This window comes from Carex rostrata, chromosome 35 (genome assembly GCF_964058835.1).
Source record: "Carex rostrata chromosome 35, lpCarRost1.2, whole genome shotgun sequence".
Classification (NCBI taxonomy): Eukaryota; Viridiplantae; Streptophyta; class Magnoliopsida; order Poales; family Cyperaceae; genus Carex; species Carex rostrata.
Genome location: NC_135952.1, coordinates 1139449 through 1157407, shown reverse-complemented (window position 1 = coordinate 1157407; position 17959 = coordinate 1139449). Strand labels below are relative to the sequence as shown.

Genomic DNA, 17959 nt, shown 5'->3' with positions numbered 1-17959 from the left:
AATTTCATGTACGAATCTGAATTGAAAAACTTTTTTATGCACGAATTTTGATGAAGTTTAATGGTTGGGATAGGAATAAGAAGACCCTATTATTCCATTGGCGGTCCTGTTATTCCATTGGAATAACAGCAGATTTATTTCCCTCTCCCCTAGGCTTGTCTAATAATAACAAAAGAGTGTGGTTATGCTGATATGCATATTATTATTTAAAAAGAAAGTAGGAAACTATCTTCAAATATATTTTTAAGTACATTTTCATATTAAAATTATGCTCAATATTATTGATCAACTGTTTAGACTTTGAAAATAAAAATATAGATTCATAATACAAGGTGAAAAGAATGAGGTTCCCTACGATGATATGCATATTACAAATCAACATGTGTTAATGTGCTATGGATTTATATCTCAATTTTTAAAGTCCAAACAATTACTTAGAAGGAGCGTTCAACACGATCTCCGTAGGAAAATATATTTGAAGAATAAATTTTAATATTATTTTATTTTTAAAACAATAACATGTTAGAACCATATTAAGCATTTTCATCCTTAAAATTACATAATATTATTATTTTTCTGCCATCTCCTCAATATACAAGATACTGACATAAATAAGTTATCAATTTTGAAATTTAATTTCTATAAGATCGAGTGAGACCGGTATCATTTTCTGACAAAAATAGTTTATACTTTGACCTATTCTCTTATGATTAATTTGGCTTTGCCATAACATTGACCATATGAAATGGATTTTATTATATATTTTTCTTGTGCTTAAGTCATCAATGGTATATGGAAGCCAACGGTTTGCCTCTTCAGTAGCCAACTTATTTGAAAAATATTTTATAGCGTGAATTGGTCCATACTACATATTAATATTTTAATTTTAATTTTGAAAAATATTTTGATTTTCATATAAAAATTTACTCGATAAAGTAAATATTAGATTCTTTTATTTTATTTTTACTATGTATAGATAGAAAATCACTACTACTTATCTAAAAAATAGCAAAAAAGTTCTTAAAAAATATAAATTTTAGTTTGTAAGTACATTTTCATATGAAAATTATGTTGAACGGTTCAGATAAACTATTGAATTTGGAAACAAAAATACTAATTCGTAGTACGAATCAATACACTGTACATGATACCGTAGTCTCACTGTTTTATAAAATATTTTTTTATTTTTAAAAAACATCAAACAAAAAAATTATTTGGTGTTGGGTTATTATTTGTGCTCCATATCTCTTTTGGCATATATTGTATAGGAATTAATGTAACATTAGATCCGGTTAAATTATTTTTAAATATAACTAATATTTCAAGTAGGGTTAAAATGTATCACTGTTTTAGCACCTCAAATTTATTTTTGTTTTCAAAGTTCATATAGTCAATATGGTCAATCTAAGTTGCTTAATATAACATTCATATTAAAATGTGATTAGAGATCACCAAATCTTATATTTTCTTTTTTGAAATCTTTAACTTTTTTTTAGATAGGTACAAAATTATTGTTTCTACATGGTCAAAAAACAAGTAATTTTGTATTCATCTAAAAGAATGATAAAAAGTTTTCTAAAATAAAATAAAATTTAGTCTCACAATACATTTTAATATGTATATCATACGAAGCGGTTTCAGATTAGTTGTTTGAACTTTATGAACAGAGATAAGAATGTGAGGTATGATTGAACACGAAAACAATGTAACATTTTAATCCTATTATATTTCAAATTAGAGGAGAGATCAATCGACAATCATTTCTTGTTTTGAGAACTGCAATCTAGTAATTAATCACACTTTTGAACCTAAAGAATGAAATTAAGAATACTATTGCATTTCTTGTGTTGATACGAGTTCAATGGTATTATTATTCTTGATATCTTGTCAACAAAATAAAGAATCAACATGTTTTGGTGCATGGAGAAAAAATAAAAGGGAGAAAAGGAGAAGAAACTGAGTTGAGAAATTTGACAGGAGGATTTTAGTTAATGCAATTGCGTCATGTTTGATTGTGAAGTGGTGGAGTAAACTTCGTTCTCTACACTTATTCATTAAACAAAAAGTAAAAGATAACAAGTAATCTTGAAGTAAAATTTGAATTAATTCAAAGTAGTTACTTTACCTCTTCAGATGAATTAACTTACTTTACATTATAAAATCAACTGTTATAGATAACATTAATTTTTTTACATTCTCTCTCTTCGTTAGTGAAAGTTAGGGGTGTAAACGGATCGGATATTATCCGATTTCGTCCGGATCCAAATTCAGAAAATTATCTAAATTATCTGATCCATATCCGTATTCGTATCTAAAAAATTATAACGGATAAGAATATAGTAAGACTTAACTATCCGTATCTGACCATTTACACTTTTAAATCACAACTAATGTGCTATATGTTCTTAAATTGATTTATTAAATTACATATCGTGCCAATAATTTATTAAATTGCATATAGATATATATATTTTGATGAACAATATAACATAATTAGTGACTAATGTTTTTATAATATAATAAATGTTTTGTAACCAACAAGCTAATTATGGAAAGTATCCGTATCCATCCGATAACCGATCCGTAACATTTAATATCCAATTCGTATTCATATCCGTATCCGTATCTGAAAAATTATAACGGATATGGATACGATAAAACCACTATCCGATCCGTATCCGACCGTCTACACAAAATAAAGTTTGTTCACTACCAACTGTTTAAAAAAAAAAAATTTCCAGTACTTCAGTAACATGCTTCAATCAAATTATAATAAGTTACTTCGTTTTAATTTGGAGCAAGTGATATAATCCTTTTAAATTTTAATTCACAACCAAACATGATCATGGAGTTTTAAAAACTGAGGAAGTGTAGAGACGAGAGAGAAAGAGGTTGTATTATATTAACTTTGTCTTTCAAATTAAAATCTGAGAAGTTCAACAATATGAATGGAAAAAATGAAACAAATAGTGAGTGAGGCCATAATAAATGCATATTACAGATCGATCTGTGCTATGGATTATTATTTTCATTTTTATAGTTCAATATAGTTGGTCTGAACTATTCAATATGATATCTATATAGGAATATATATTAGGGATCAAATTTTACAATTTTTATAATTTCATTACTAATTTAGATAATTAGAAAATCACATGTTTCAAAAATTCTGGACCATCCAAAAGTATTAATATTTAACCTATCTAAAAAATAGTAAAAAAAATAAAAACAAATAAAAAATGTCGATTTTGTTAAATGAGTATATTTTTATACAAAGCTCAGGTATAATGGTAAACTTCAAAAATAAAGTTACGAATTTATAGCACAGGTCATAGTAACATAGCCTTTTATATTTAATGTTTGTAACATTTATAACCTTCAATTTAAATAGTAACAAACCAAAGCTCTTTTCGTTTATTCCTCTTTTCTCATCTTTATTTCCTATATTTTACAAACTCAAAAACACATCCTTAGAGCCTGTTCGGCCTCCAATTGGAAATCGGCATGGACACAGAAATTGAACTGAAAAATACTGTTCTCGTGAGAGAAAAAAAATTCAGTTATTACAATTCTAATTTCAATCCTTCATTTATTACAGTGTACGAATTTTAAAAAGAGATAATTTTTGTACACGAATCTTAAAATATTTGAACGGCTGAAATTAGAATCGCAGGACCTGGATCGCAGCAGATTTATTTCCCCATTTGTCTCGCATTTTTATATACTGCGTGAAAAGTAGTAGATTTTGCAACTGTTCTCTCGGGGACGAATAACAGTCCAACATAACACCACCAAACTCTTCTCACGAACTTAGTCTATACTAGAGGCCGATCAGTGGGGACCACTTGTTGTTCTTGTGCAGTGTGATTTTTCACGTAGAAAATTGAAGTGACTTTTGCTTTATCGCTCTCAGAATGGGGCGTGCAACCACAGGTGGTCCCTGTCTCTCACCCAACCCAACCAACTTCATTAAATGAATTGAATATTTAAGCTAACCTTAATCCATCTTAATTATCCAATCTATACAATGAGATTGTATCATTATCTCAGATATTGGATTTGGAATCTTGACCGTCCGATCAAAATCTGGGTCAATTCGGTCAACATCTCTAATGCAAGGAGTCCATTTAGGTCTTGTTCGGCTCAATTACTGTGCGTGTGAGAAGAAAAATTCAGTTCACAGTTCAACTGAAATTTTTTTCCCACACGCACAGTAACAAGGATTCGCATCCTTTGAGATATTTCATATTTTGCGTGACTTTTTGGAAAATCTCAACCGTTGTTGTACGCTCTACGCGGATCTCAAAGCTCAAATAATACTAGCCCCCTGTGTCACCCCAAATAGGCACCAGACATGTCGGTCACGCAAAATATGAGATATCTCAGAGGATACGCACTCTAGTAACAGATAGTTAAATTTGGCTCATATCCCAAACCCGTTTTCAATCCTATGCGTCTGTCGAATAGGGTCTTAATATTCGTGCTAATACGAATCAGATGGTTAGGATTTGCTCCGAAGAAACTTGAAATTTGAGTTATCGCAAACAATTTGAATGGTTTAGCACGCACATGTAATGCACAGATCCCCTTCAAAATTTGTTCCAATATGGATCAGATGGTTTACATTCGTTCTGCTAAATTCAAAATTTGAGTTATTTAAATGGTTTAGAATCTCGACCGTTTGATCAAAATCCGGATCAATTCGGCCTACGTCAGTAATGTAAGGAGTCCATTTAATATTCATGCTAATACAGATTAGACGGTTCAGATTAAATCTGCAAAAAACAAAATTTGAGTTATTGCAAATAATTTGAATAGTTTAGAATCTCGACCATGTAATCAGAATCAGACGGTTCGGATTTGTTCTGCAAAACTCAAAATTTGACTTACCTCAGATGATTTAAATGGTTTAGAATCCCGACCATCCGATCAAAATCCAGGCTAATTCGACTCACACCTAAAATTTACGGAGTCTCTTTAATATCCGTACTGATACAGATCAAACGGTCCGAATTTTGAGTTAGTGTTTTCTCAAAAAAAAAAAAAAAAAATTGAGTTAGTGCAAAACGATCTCTCTGAATTCCTCCACAATCATAACAAGTTGAGTTCTGTTAACCGAAAAAAAAAAGAAAAAAAGAAATCAAATAACACTGACAACCATTTTTTTAATTGAACACTAATAGAAATAAACTGTTAAATTTTGTGGAGACTTTTTAGAGTGCTTAAATATTTCTTTTTGTCACATTTTTAATTACCGAATCAAATCATGAAGACTATAAAAAAAAATGCCAACTCATATGACTAATTCAATGAGAGGAAAACAAATTCAAGCGTTAATTTTTTTTACTTTCAAATTACAAAGGTGGATTTATTTGACAAGAGATAAATTAAAGTTGAAAATTAAAAAATAAATTTACAATAGTGCTGTTGAACAAATTAGTGCTAGTTCAACATTTAAAATCATATAAAATTTAATATAATTTAATAATACAACAGGCATTGTTAATTTCAAATTATTTGACGAATTATAAAATATACATAAAATCTCATTAACTTTTACTATATTATATCATATGTATGTAGTATGTAATTGTAATGTACCCTTTGTTTGAATGTATAGAGTTCTGTTCTGTAAGCGACTATGATTCGGCTAAATATTTTAACAGAGCAATTTTACCTTCATGCAGCGCATAAGTCATTTTAATTCTATAGTAAGTGCTCTGTATGAAGTCAAAATTACTCTGTTAAAATGTATCCTGTGATTCTGTGAACAGGAAAAAACATAATTAGTCATTAATGAGAAATTCTCATTGAAGCGTGTGTGTCAGGGTTCTCTCTGTACTGACTGACACTGGGGCCCACATGTCTTCAAAACAAATGCTTCAATGATTAATTAACGTAACGTAATTAAAAAATTTACCTCCTTTTAACGCTCTCTTTTCCCACGCCTCACCTCTCTCTCTCTCTCTCTCTGTTTTGTCGCCTTCCTCTCTCTACTTTCGGTTCACCTCCCCCCTCCAAAACCCTGCCTCAATCGTGCAATTCGTGACATATACTTCCAATTGAGGAGGGATTCTTCAGTTACAGGGTAATTTGATTTTGAAATAGTTGTGAGCAGTTCAAAGTTTGGTTCTTTGAATAAAAGGTGAAACCGACGGGTTATGGGGTGCTCAATTTGGTTTAAATTGGCAAAAAGAAAGTAACTTGATTGGTTTTTGGAGATTGTACTATTGAGATCTTTGAAAGGAGGTGGAACTGAGCTCTGGATTCGACCATTTGAGGGGCAGTTTGGAGTTTATACTGCTGGATCTAGGCAAAACAGTTATCTTGGATTATTCAGCGAATGAGAAGATCTTTTGTGGTTATTTTTAAATTCTTCAGGTGAAAATTTGAGAGCTTGAGTTGAGGGGGTTATTTCTCAACCTTTTTTGGAACCATTTTGCTGCAAATTGAAAATTAGAAGAGGGATCTCATCTATTGATCAAGTTAACCAGGAGTTTGTTTTGGTAAAATTCTTCATGGTCACAAGGCATTTCTTGTCAGGCTTAAGCACTCCAACGAGTGCGATAAACTAACATGATTGAACAGTTCATCAATTTTGTGATTCGGCCTCCTAGGTATGTTTAAATCAATGCCTTGCAATTAAAAAATTTGTTGAGTAGTTTTGGTTTTGCCATTAAACCCATTTCTGATATTTGACCTTTTCTTTGGTACTTGGTAAAATTTTCAGAGCTGACTACAATCCAGACCAGTACTTATGGGACTCAGAATTCACATTGGCCGGCAGAAAATACAAGCGAATTGACTTGGAGGCAAGTATGGAATTGAAATTTACTGATACCAATTTTTCTTTCAAAGCTTTTGATCAGCATGACATGACACATTTAATTGTTCTAGTACTTACCTTTGTTACAAAGGTCAACATGAGTTGTTTTCTCAGTTCCATTATCAGATTTAGACCATACATAATATACAGAAAAATAATATGAAAGCAACCTTATTGGCTTATTGCACTAGTAATTAATTACTGGTATATGAAAATTGACAGCTGGCGAATGAGAGAGGCCATACATTGAAGTGCAGTCACTATGTACCTGCTACAGTACCAGAGAACACTCCTCTTCCCTGTGTCATTTATTGCCATGGAAATAGGTTGTTGAAAGAGACTTTAAATATTTTAATTTTTTTTTTATTAATATGTTGATTTATTCATTAATATTGTTTTGAAATGCAGTGGTTGTAGAGCGGATGCAAATGAAGCAGCTGTTATATTACTTCCATCAAATATAACCCTTTTCACACTTGATTTCTCTGGATCGGGCCTCTCTGGTGGAGACTATGTCAGCCTTGGTTGGCATGAGGTAATTTGTGAATAGACACTTGCTTAAAATTGCTAACAGCAAATAACATTTTTGAGATATTTACAAAATTGACGAACAGTTCAATCATGTTAGTTTATCATAGGACTGTTAGATTAATGTCATGAAAAGATATAACCTGTTCAATGTTGACTATGATATTTTTGCCCCCGTGTTGGATAACCCAAGTTTTACACATTTAACAAAATTTGAAAGACATTAATGCCATGCTATTTTAATTTGGTAACAGAAAGATGACCTAAAATGTGTGGTTTCCTATCTAAGGAAAGATAAGCAAATCTCTTGCATTGGTTTGTGGGGTCGCTCCATGGGTGCTGTCACAAGGTATCTTTATTATTAGTTTTCACTTTAAAATTTACAATGTTTATTGTATAGCCTAGTATCGGTATGTGCTTGAAACATCAAACCAAACAAAGGGTATGTGCTAAGCTGGTTTTGCATGAATGCTAATTAGTTTCTCTTTTGGTTTTGTCTAAATGATGAACTCAATTTGACATGAGCCCACACATAAAATCAAAGATATATGTTTTTATCTTTATCATTCTTACTTTATGTCATGTTATGTTGAACAAATTCAGCCTATTATATGGAGCAGAGGATCCCTCGATTGCTGGCATGGTATTGGACAGTTCCTTTGCCAATTTATATGATCTTATGTTGGAGCTGGTAGATGTATATAAAATACGGGTTCCTAAATTCACGGTATGATGCTCTGACAATATATTTAATACAAATTTCACGGTTTCTTACCTTTTTTTTTTTTTTGGGAACGCCCGTAGGCTCAACGGTTCCTTACTGCTGTAACATGAAAGGTTCAATCTTTAACTATTACAGGTTAAAGTGGCAGTACAATATATGAGGAGGGTTATTCAGAAAAGAGCAAAATTTGATATCATGGATTTAAATGTTGTTCAGGTATGCTTATTCAGTATTTAATACAAACAAATTGTAAAATATCAGAACCAGTGTTACTTGTATTACCTACTTATATCACCTTGACACTTTGCGATGTTTCGGAAACAGTATGCACCGAAGACATTTATTCCGGCACTATTTGGGCATGGTTCAAAGGACATTTTTATCCAGCCTCACCACTGTGATCGCATTTATGATGCTTATGCGGTAACTAATTATACATTTTCATTATATAAAATATCAGCTGGTATAAATTATATAATGACCCTTCATCGAGAATTCATGCAAATGCAACTAGTAATAACAAAAAGCATAACAAATTGAAAAATAAGCAGGAATAAAACCCGGGTATTGTTTTGGATATGAAATATTATTATTGTATCAGAAATTAACCTGCTGCTTTTCCAGGGAGATAAGAATATAATAAAATTTGATGGGGATCACAATTCGCCTAGGCCACAATTCTACTATGATTCTGTTTCAATCTTCTTCTATAATGTGCTGCGGCCCCCACTTATTCCTGCTGTACTGGATTCAACCAAATTGGACAAGTACTATGATTTGGGAGGCTTGAAGGTTGGCGCTGGTAAAAATGAGGTGATTGATTATACACTCTCATATTTTCAAATGAAATATGACAAGAGGGAGGCTATGGTACTATGCATAGCGCATGTTTGTCCGTACTATGGATCAATATCTCCATTTTCAAAGTTCAAACAATTATTCTGAACCGTTCAACATGATCTCCATATAAAAATGTACTTGCAGATCAAATTTTACATTTTTTTTAGAATTTTTAACTAGTTTTTTAGATAGGTAGAAAATCACTTGTCTAAAAATTCTACACCATTCAAAAGTAGTGATTTTCTACCTATCTAAAAAAATATTAAAAAATTCTAAAAAATGTAAAATTTAGTCCGCAACTACATTTCATATAGAGATCACATTGAACGGTTCAGATCAACTATTTGGACTTTGAAAACAAAATATTGATCGATAGTACGGACCATAATGTGCTATGCATAGTATCATAGCCTCTCTCGACAAGACAATATATAACAAAAGGAAACTGTAATGTCAAATTTTGCTTTTTGCTTGATGGGTTTACTGTTACATCAGTTGACAGAAGTTATTTGTAAATAGAATATATAGATGCACACAGCCATAAAATTAAGTGATCCAAAGTCTTCAAATAGGCAAAAAGATGACATGATATGTTGACTAATATTATTTTTATTTGTATGTTTTCAGAGTTTGCTTTATGAGATCATCTCCAGTCTACGTGCGGTTAGCACTGACAAAGCGAGTTCCTCGTCTGCTCCTGCTAGTGTTCCAAATGGTAATTCCCTTACGTGGACTGTTAAGTTGTACCTGTGGTACAGGATTAGGGGGTTTTATGTATCAGACTGCTCTGTGTTCTGTGTTGTGAACTTTGTATGACATTTCTAGGAAGCAACAGAAACTGATGGCTTGTCCACATTTAAAAAAAAAACAAATTAATACACCTGGATAAACTTTTAAAATGCAAATATGTTGTAAAGGATATTATATTTTACATCACATGTTATTATATTATCATGGGGCATTATCTCATTTGTAGGTTCGTCATCTACCAAATCAGTGGTGGAATTGCTGGCAGAAAGTGTTTCTCAGATTGCTATAAACAGTGAAACTGATTTGGTACGTAAATAAAAATTGTGCGCATTTTGTTGAGATCTGATTGTGTTGTTCTCTTGTTAGTAAATGTATTATAACAAGGTAGTCAATTTGATATTTTTAAAAATAGGATTTCCTTCTTGATGAGGAGCATAACCTAAGAGAAGTAGACGGAGACAGTAACTGCACTGAATCACACTTGCCTGTATGAGTTTTGTCTTTACTGTTTTTTATATTATTCATTTTTTTTTAATTATTGAAGGGTGACCAAGAAAATTTCATAGATGTTTGCATGTATGATGAATTAATTATTAAAAATTAACAGACTTGTTATGTAGTTTCTCTTACAAAAAAAAAAAAAATGATCTCTGCTCAGAATTTCTCTTTGAATCTTGAATAAATGCTTTAGCTACTATAATCATTTACTTTGTTGTCTAATGAAGAGAAACAAGTTGAATGAGGGGCAAGATGGGGAAGAATGTTCTCTATCGAGCTCAAACCGGGAGAGCTGGGGGAGATGCTCTTCGCTAGGTGGCAATAGTGATGAGGCCTCTTCCTCTGGTAGATGCACTGCCAATTCAAACCCTAACAAGCAACATCAGGTACACTATAAGCAAAAGGAATTTAGGTATCCGGTTATCCGTTAGCAATTTCTTTTTACTCCATGTGCTTGGAGTATTGATAGTGTATGCAAAATGAATGGCCATATATAGAGTGAGGCTATGGTACTATGCATAAAGCATTTGGTCTGTACTATGGATCAATATTTTCATTTTCAAAGTTCAACTTGATCCGAACCGTTGTTCAACTTGATCTCCATATGAAAATGTACATGTAAATCAAATTTTTAGACCATTCAAAAGTAGTGATTTCTACATATCTAAAAAAATAGTAAAAATTTCTACAAAAGTTAAAATTTAGTCTATGAGTACATTTTTATATAGAAATCATTTTGAATGGTCAGATTTCACTATTTGGACTTTGAAAACGAAAATATTGATCCGTAGTATGGACCAATCTGTGCTATGCATAGTACCATAGCCTCACTTCCATATATATTACCTTCTTCTCTGTTATGACTTGTACTGAGAAAAACAGGCATTATACTGAAAGTGAACCCAAATTGATAGTTAGATTGACCTGTAATTGTTCACTAGGCCTCAACTAATAATGCCTGAAACAAGGCTCATTTGAACCTCATTCAATCCTAATTAGGATATAATTTATGCTCACTTTTGCAATCCATACTTTATTTCACATTCTAAGTTCTGATCCTGGGTTTTAAAATTAACTAATTTATTAATACTGTGTAGATCACATTAAAAGCATTGGCAACTCCACTAAGGAGGATACGAAGGAAGCGATCTCCGAGACCAAAAGACCGAAAATTCATGTCTTTCAACTGGAGAAAATCCAAAAAGGAGAAAATGGAGAAAGGCGAGAGAGAAAGCCTGACCCAACGCCTACGCCTCTGTTTTCTTGGTCGGATCCACCACAAACGAGCACAATCTGGCTAACTAGAAACAGGTATTACTCCTGACATGACTGCCAAATATGAACAGGCATTTTGTTAATTAATGGCTTCTATTGTTGTTTTAGTGAGAAACTAGGCCTCAATTGTAATCTGTAAAGGTGGTATGGATTATTGTATTTAGTTTTTATTAGTGTTCTACCATTGTTTTTGGTTTTGGACTAATTAATTGCAGTTCGTTGTAAATTTTTATACTAATTTATTTTGTGTGCTTCAAGCCGTCAAATTGATAATTAGTTGTGGCTCTTTTCTTTTTGTTTTACTTTTATTTTTGAGTTTGAAGGCATATTCTGGTATTTGCTTTTCTGACAACTCTGATATTCAATTTTCTCAAATTGTTTGAATTTTTTGTCACTAATAATGAAATTTGGAGGGTGGATCTCCATCTTTCTCTAAAAGGGTAAAAGAATGTAAAATCATGAACAAATGCAATAAACTTTGAAGTATTGAAATGATTATTGTAGGAATTCATATCACCCAAGGTAACAAAATATTTCTGTTTAGATTCGGATTGTCCGATCAGAATTCACATGAATATTGATGAGATCCAGTGCATTTCACCTCGGACTAGATTAGCTTAGATTCTGACAGTCTGGATCCAAACATAAATATTCTGGTACCTCAGAGGATATTGACTCTTATTTTAGTAAATCTGTATCCTCTGCATTAATGTGGAGATGGCTAATATAACAACAGTATCATTTCAGTCTATATAACATCAACTCCAAAATCTATCAAATTGAGTTCAAATGGTGAATCTAAACCGTTCAAATCAATTTACTTTATGAGTGATGCGTTTACATGTAAACTTTTTATATTTTCGAGTTATTTTAGTATCAAATCAAGCGGCAAAAAAATTAAAAAATGAATGTATTAAAATTAACTTAAAAACTCACACATTTGACCACTTGACTTGATACCAAATAAATTCAAAAACTTATAAATTTTACATCTAAACGCACAACTAATGAAGTAGATCGATTTGAACGATTTGGATTCACTATTTTAACTCGATTTGGTAGGTTTTGGAGTTAGTGTTATATAGACTGAAATGACACTGATGTTATATTAGCCATACTCATTAATGTGATGTTTGAGTTAATTCCTAAACCGTACAATTAAAATTCAGACCAATTCAGTTCACGCCTATAACGCACGGGGCCCTTTAATATTAGTGCCGGTCTCAATCGGACAGCCCAGAATCAACACTGCTCGTATTTGGTCAGAGGATACGAATTCTATTTTAGTGGGGTGTTACTAATCATTCAATCATGACACACACATGTTAGGTTAGCCTACCAAGAATCAACACTGCTCGTATTTGGTGTCACTAGGTGTAAATCATGATTAAATTTTGAAAAATTGCAACCGTTAGAAAAAATAAATTGCTTGATTTTTTGTTAGCGAATCAGGCAACAACACCCAGCGAAGCGCAGAATTGGATATGTCAATTATAGAACTATAATTCTGACCTGATGTGACACTTAGTCGATAATGGGCCTAAATGTAGGCCCAATATGCACTCGAAGTCAATTTTGCACTTCAATTCCTCAAAGAAAGGGAATTCGTATCCTCTGAGATATCTCAAACTTTGCGTGACTTTATAAAAAATCCCAACCGTTTAACTACGTTCTGCACAAATCTCAAATCTCACATAATACTGACGCCCTACATCACCCCCGAATAGGCACCGGGCACGTCGGTCACGCAAGAGTTGAGATATCTCAGAGGATACGCACTCAAAAAAAGGTGCATACGGATATTCGACCTAGAAAGAATAACAGAAAGTAGTTGCAAGATCCTGTACAACGCAGAAAGTTTCAAGCTAACCTACAACCGTGTTATTTTCCCCTCGATGAAAAATGACACCAATCGCAAGACGATCGTACGGCTGTAGACCATATTAGGAAACGTGCATCAAGAAACGTGCGTCAACACACACATGTTATGTTAGCCTACCAAGAATTAACACTGCTCGTATTTGGTGTCAAGTAGGTGTAAATCATGATTAAATTTGAAAAATTGCAACCGTTAGAGAAAATAAATTACTTGATTTTTGTTAGCGAATCAGGCAACAGCACCCTGCACCCAGCGAAGCGCATTCTGACCTTGGAATGTGACAGTCAGTTCGTAATGGGCCTGAATATGGGCCCAATATGAAATTTGGTCTTTGGAGCACTCAGTCAATTTTGAGCACTTCCATTCTTCAAAGAAAGGTGCAAATGGACATTCGACCTAAAAAGAATAACCGAAAGTTGTTACTAGATCATGTACAACGCAGAAAGTTTCAAGGTAACCTACAACCGTGTTATTTTCTTCATGATTAGAAATGACACCAATCGCAAGAAGATCGTACGGCTGTACACTATCTGGCACTGTTGCTGTAAACCAAATTTGGTCCAATTCCCGTCAGGATCCGTCCAATGAACATCATGATTAGTGCATCTTGATCGTCACGAATACTTAAGTTAATAGCGCAAATCTTGATGCATATTAAACGTCTCCGATCGGTAAATGTACGGAATTTAGTCCACCACGCATACGGTCGCTATTCTTTTTTGTCTTTTGTGCAGTATCGACCGCTTTACGCTAATTCCAATATTACTCTTCACCCAAGGGAGCTTCGGTGAAGGAGTTCATATTGACCCAAATATTCAGTGACTCGGTGTTCATAGACCAAGTCTAGATACAAAACTTGAGAGTAAACAGTTCATCTTTCCCCCATTTAATGAAGAAAGGAAAGGAGCTCCCTTCCCATCGCCCGACGACACCTCTATCTTCATTTCTCTCTTTTACTAAAAACAATTTTCGATCAAATCCCCAAAAAAGAAAAACAATTTCTCAAATTCCCAACATATTACAAAGGATTTGGGTTTCTTTTTTTTTTTCATTTTTGTTTTTTTTTTTGTGCAAGGCGCAATTCAAAGTAAAATACCAGGCAAGTGGCTTCTCTTCTCTTTGCTATATCTCACTTCTCTCTAGTCTGAATTTAATTTACAACCTTTTATTATTCTAGATTCCTGTTTAATTTTTGTTGGCATGCATTATCTCTTTTGTTCTCTTTGATTACATATTATCAATTAGCAACTGGTTTGTTGGTATATCTAGGCTCAACGAAAGGGAAGCCAATCTCTTTTGATATCTAATTTAGAACTAAATCCACTTCAGAGAATTCGAAATGGGAGTATGGACTAACATTAATTGCATGCAATTAAAATAACCTTTGTTAGGAACAATTTTATATTATTTAAAGATCTAGTCTACTCTTTAGTGGGTTTCTTTAATTAGTATCCCAGTTCAGTTAGCTGTACATTAGTTGGCTTTTTATTTAATGTGGGTTTATACCCTTTTGTGATCTAATTTAATAGTTCTTAATTTATTCACCTTGTTCCCAATTTGTTTATTTTTGAATTGGACCCAGCACTTAGTACTTGGTTTAACCTAATTTGGTTCCAGAAATATCATAGTGCTATTCTACATCACTCCATTTCTTAACATGTTTGTAAGTATATACATGTATTTTTCAGATTGACCCCTAAAAACAATGGGAGGTGCTCTTGGCAAAAGTGACTCGCAAAGGCGTGGTAGCACTTCAGACTCAAAACTGGAGGGAAAAATGGTGGAGGCAATGCAAAAAAGGGCAAAAGAAGGGAGTAGTCTGAAAAGTTTCGACAGTATCATTATGAAATTCCCCAAAATTGATGAAAGTCTGAGAAAATGCAAATCCATCTTTGAGCAATTTGGTGAGTTGTATTTGATTAGTATTGTTTCTTTTGCATGGCATTATAAAAATTTGAAGAGTAAATTTCGAAAAAGTTAAATTTTATTCAATGAACCTTACATATATTTTTATGGGTCTTAAAGCATTTTATCATGGCAGTGTCTCCTGGTACAATACCATACTGCTACAGTTACCAGTTAATGTATGGACAGTACAGCATAAATATGTTTATACTCTCTCTCTCTCTCTCTCTCTCTCTTTCTCTCTCTGAGATTTTTTATTACTTGAACAAATGGACTAGATGAGGACAAGAATGGAGAGATAGATCAGGGGGAGTTGAACAGGTGTTTCCAGAGACTGGAGATCTCCATTGCCGAAGAGGATATAAAGGATCTCTTTGAGGCATGTGACTTACACGAGCAAATGGGGATGAAATTCAATGAATTTATTGTTCTTCTCTGCCTCGTTTACTTGCTTAATGAACCAGCTGCTAAGGAAGCTGTATCCTTCTTTTACTATATTCATGCATTACAAGATTTCAGGATTCCCCCTCTTAAAATATTAAATTATTACCAAACTTTCCTTTTCTCAATAAGTATATCTTTACTTTATTTTCATTTAGTAGCATTGCAGATTGGTGCCTTGTAAACGAGTCCGAATCCTCTGAGATATCTCAAATTTTCAGTTTATCTAAAGCCGGGCCAAATTTTTTTCGGTGCCTTTTCGGAATGCAGGTTGGTCAGTATTATTGTGCTTTGAGATTTGTGCGGAATAAATTTGAACGATCCGGATTTTCCACAGATCAACTAAAAAGTTTGAGATATCTCAGGGGACGTGAATTCATTAATAAATGGATGATGTTTTTCACTTGTTTGTATATTGGTCTTTTATTGCTTCTAGTATATACAGACACGGTAATATTTCCTTAACCTAGTTAAAAAGAAAGCAAGGATGGGGTTGGGAAATCTGGAGGCAACCTTCGAAACCCTAGTTAATGCCTTTGTATTCCTCGATAAGAACAAGGATGGTTATGTTAGCAGGGAAGAGATGGTTCATGCAATTAATGAGACCACCTCTGGCGAACGCTCCTCTGGTCGCATTGCCATGAAACGTTTTGGTTAGTTTAGTTTCTTCTCTTTTTATTAACTTTTATACTGTATTATTTGTATTTTATTTTGTTAATTTATGTTGTGTGGGCCTGCCAAACCTAGTTTCTCGTTATTAATTTTACTAAAATAGTTTTCTCCACTATTTATTTTTTATATCATTTATTTTTGTCGCCTTTGTCCTTGTTTTGCTTTCTCCTAACATAGGATTTAGTGTAAAAATAATTTATGAATACCTCCAGATCGTAGATTGATTGATTTTAACTCGTAGGTTCTTGATTTCTTGTTGGTAATATTTCTTTTTAAATAATCACCAATTTTATTGTGTTTACTATCACTATAATCACTAGTTTAAGGAATATTTCTTTTACCAAAATATGGAAGTTTACAGTCTTTTAAAACAGATGTCAAAATCTAAACTGAAGGAAATTCATTTATAAATATTCTTTTTATCTTACTGCAGAAGAGATGGACTGGGACAAAAACGGAATGGTGTCGTTCAAGGAATTTCTATTCGCCTTCACTCAATGGGTCGGTATCGATGAGGGTGATGACGATGAAGAATAACTTATTTCTATCTTTTTTTTTGGGGGGGGGAGGGGTTTCATGAAAAAAAGGAAGGAGAAGTAAATGGGTTTCATCGAAATGTCTATGATTGCTTGTTAATAGAGCTTGCTAAACGAGAATGTGCTGTTATTTTCTTAAAACTTATTTCTCATTCCTTGTTAATAGAGATGTGGCTAGTTGGAAAAAGGTAAAACTGCTCTGTTCTATTTTTCTTTCCTTGTATAAATCTGCATTTGTGTCTAGTTGTAGTGCAAAAGTACCCTTTTCAATGTTTCTTCACTTTTACCTCAACCAAATGGCTAATGAGAGAACCAGCTTTTTTAAAAGTGATAACACAGATTTCGACCGTGTGTTGGTATTAGATGAAATTTGCTGAAAAAATGATATGGGTTTAATTTTATTAATCTTTTTTGTTACCGATAAAAACATCGGCCATTTGGTGTTTCAACTCAGGGGCTTTGATCTTAGATTCATCATTTGTGTAGTGTTCTGGTAGTTTGATTTGTAAAATGAGTTTAACAGTTGAAATTTTAATATTTCATTTTGATAATTTTTCGAAATAATTGTTTGCCCATAATTATTAGAATTTGTAAGAGTGATATGATGATATACAATTAGATGTTGTTGCTTTCATACCTTGTACCAATTTGTCGATTCGGCAAACTATTGGAATAGAGGAAAAGTAAAATTTGGAATAGGCTTCAATTCTTCACTATTTCGGTTATGTTTAGTTGATGGTGGAAGAGTGAAATAATAAAATAGTGGAAAAATATTAATAAAAAAGCTAAATCTATCTATTGAAAAATGTCAAATTTTTTTTATTTATCTTTCCTATCGAATAGAGAATTGACTCATAAAAGGAAAGATTAAAATGTAAAAAACAAGAGTTTGACCGTTAAAAGTTCAAACTTAATTTTATTATTCTCAATTTTTAATTCCATTCACTTCTTCTCTTGTTCAATAGAAATAGAAGCTCTTTTTTCTCTTTATTTCTTTATTCTTTTCTTCCTCTATTTCTTTATTAAAGAGCAAACTATGGCTTGGATTACATTTTTTGTTATTATATCTAAACTCAAAATTTGAG

At 32.7% G+C, this 17959-nt stretch overlaps 2 protein-coding genes across 2 annotated transcripts; both read left to right on the top strand.

Moving 5' to 3' along the window:
• The first annotated feature begins 5965 nt into the window (after positions 1-5965).
• Positions 5966-11707, top strand: LOC144549262 (alpha/beta-Hydrolases superfamily protein). Its single transcript, XM_078297983.1, has 14 exons — positions 5966-6617; positions 6731-6812; positions 7049-7152; positions 7235-7361; positions 7609-7703; positions 7958-8081; positions 8214-8294; positions 8403-8501; positions 8703-8891; positions 9546-9633; positions 9895-9974; positions 10081-10155; positions 10394-10552; positions 11264-11707. The coding sequence occupies exons 1-14, from the start codon at positions 6577-6579 to the stop codon at positions 11465-11467; spliced, it is 1548 nt and encodes a 515-aa protein (XP_078154109.1). The 5' UTR covers positions 5966-6576; the 3' UTR covers positions 11468-11707.
• A 2516-nt stretch (positions 11708-14223) lies between these two features.
• On the top strand, positions 14224-17068 carry LOC144549616 (Calcium-binding EF-hand family protein). The gene is made up of 5 exons (XM_078298391.1): positions 14224-14419; positions 15009-15224; positions 15504-15703; positions 16145-16319; positions 16772-17068. The coding sequence occupies exons 2-5, from the start codon at positions 15026-15028 to the stop codon at positions 16873-16875; spliced, it is 678 nt and encodes a 225-aa protein (XP_078154517.1). The 5' UTR covers positions 14224-14419; positions 15009-15025; the 3' UTR covers positions 16876-17068.
• The last annotated feature ends 891 nt before the right edge of the window (positions 17069-17959 follow it).

Coding starts and splice junctions, on each gene's coding strand:
- LOC144549262 (XM_078297983.1), top strand. CDS start 6,577: ATGATTGAACAGTTCATCAATTTTGTGATTCGGCCTCCTAG. Junction 7,153..7,234: donor ATTTATTGCCATGGAAATAG/GTTGTTGAAAGA, acceptor TTTGAAATGCAG/TGGTTGTAGAGCGGATGCAA. Junction 9,634..9,894: donor TCCTGCTAGTGTTCCAAATG/GTAATTCCCTTA, acceptor TCTCATTTGTAG/GTTCGTCATCTACCAAATCA.
- LOC144549616 (XM_078298391.1), top strand. CDS start 15,026: ATGGGAGGTGCTCTTGGCAAAAGTGACTCGCAAAGGCGTGGTAGCACT. Junction 15,704..16,144: donor AACCAGCTGCTAAGGAAGCT/GTATCCTTCTTT, acceptor CTAGTTAAAAAG/AAAGCAAGGATGGGGTTGGG. Junction 16,320..16,771: donor CATTGCCATGAAACGTTTTG/GTTAGTTTAGTT, acceptor ATCTTACTGCAG/AAGAGATGGACTGGGACAAA.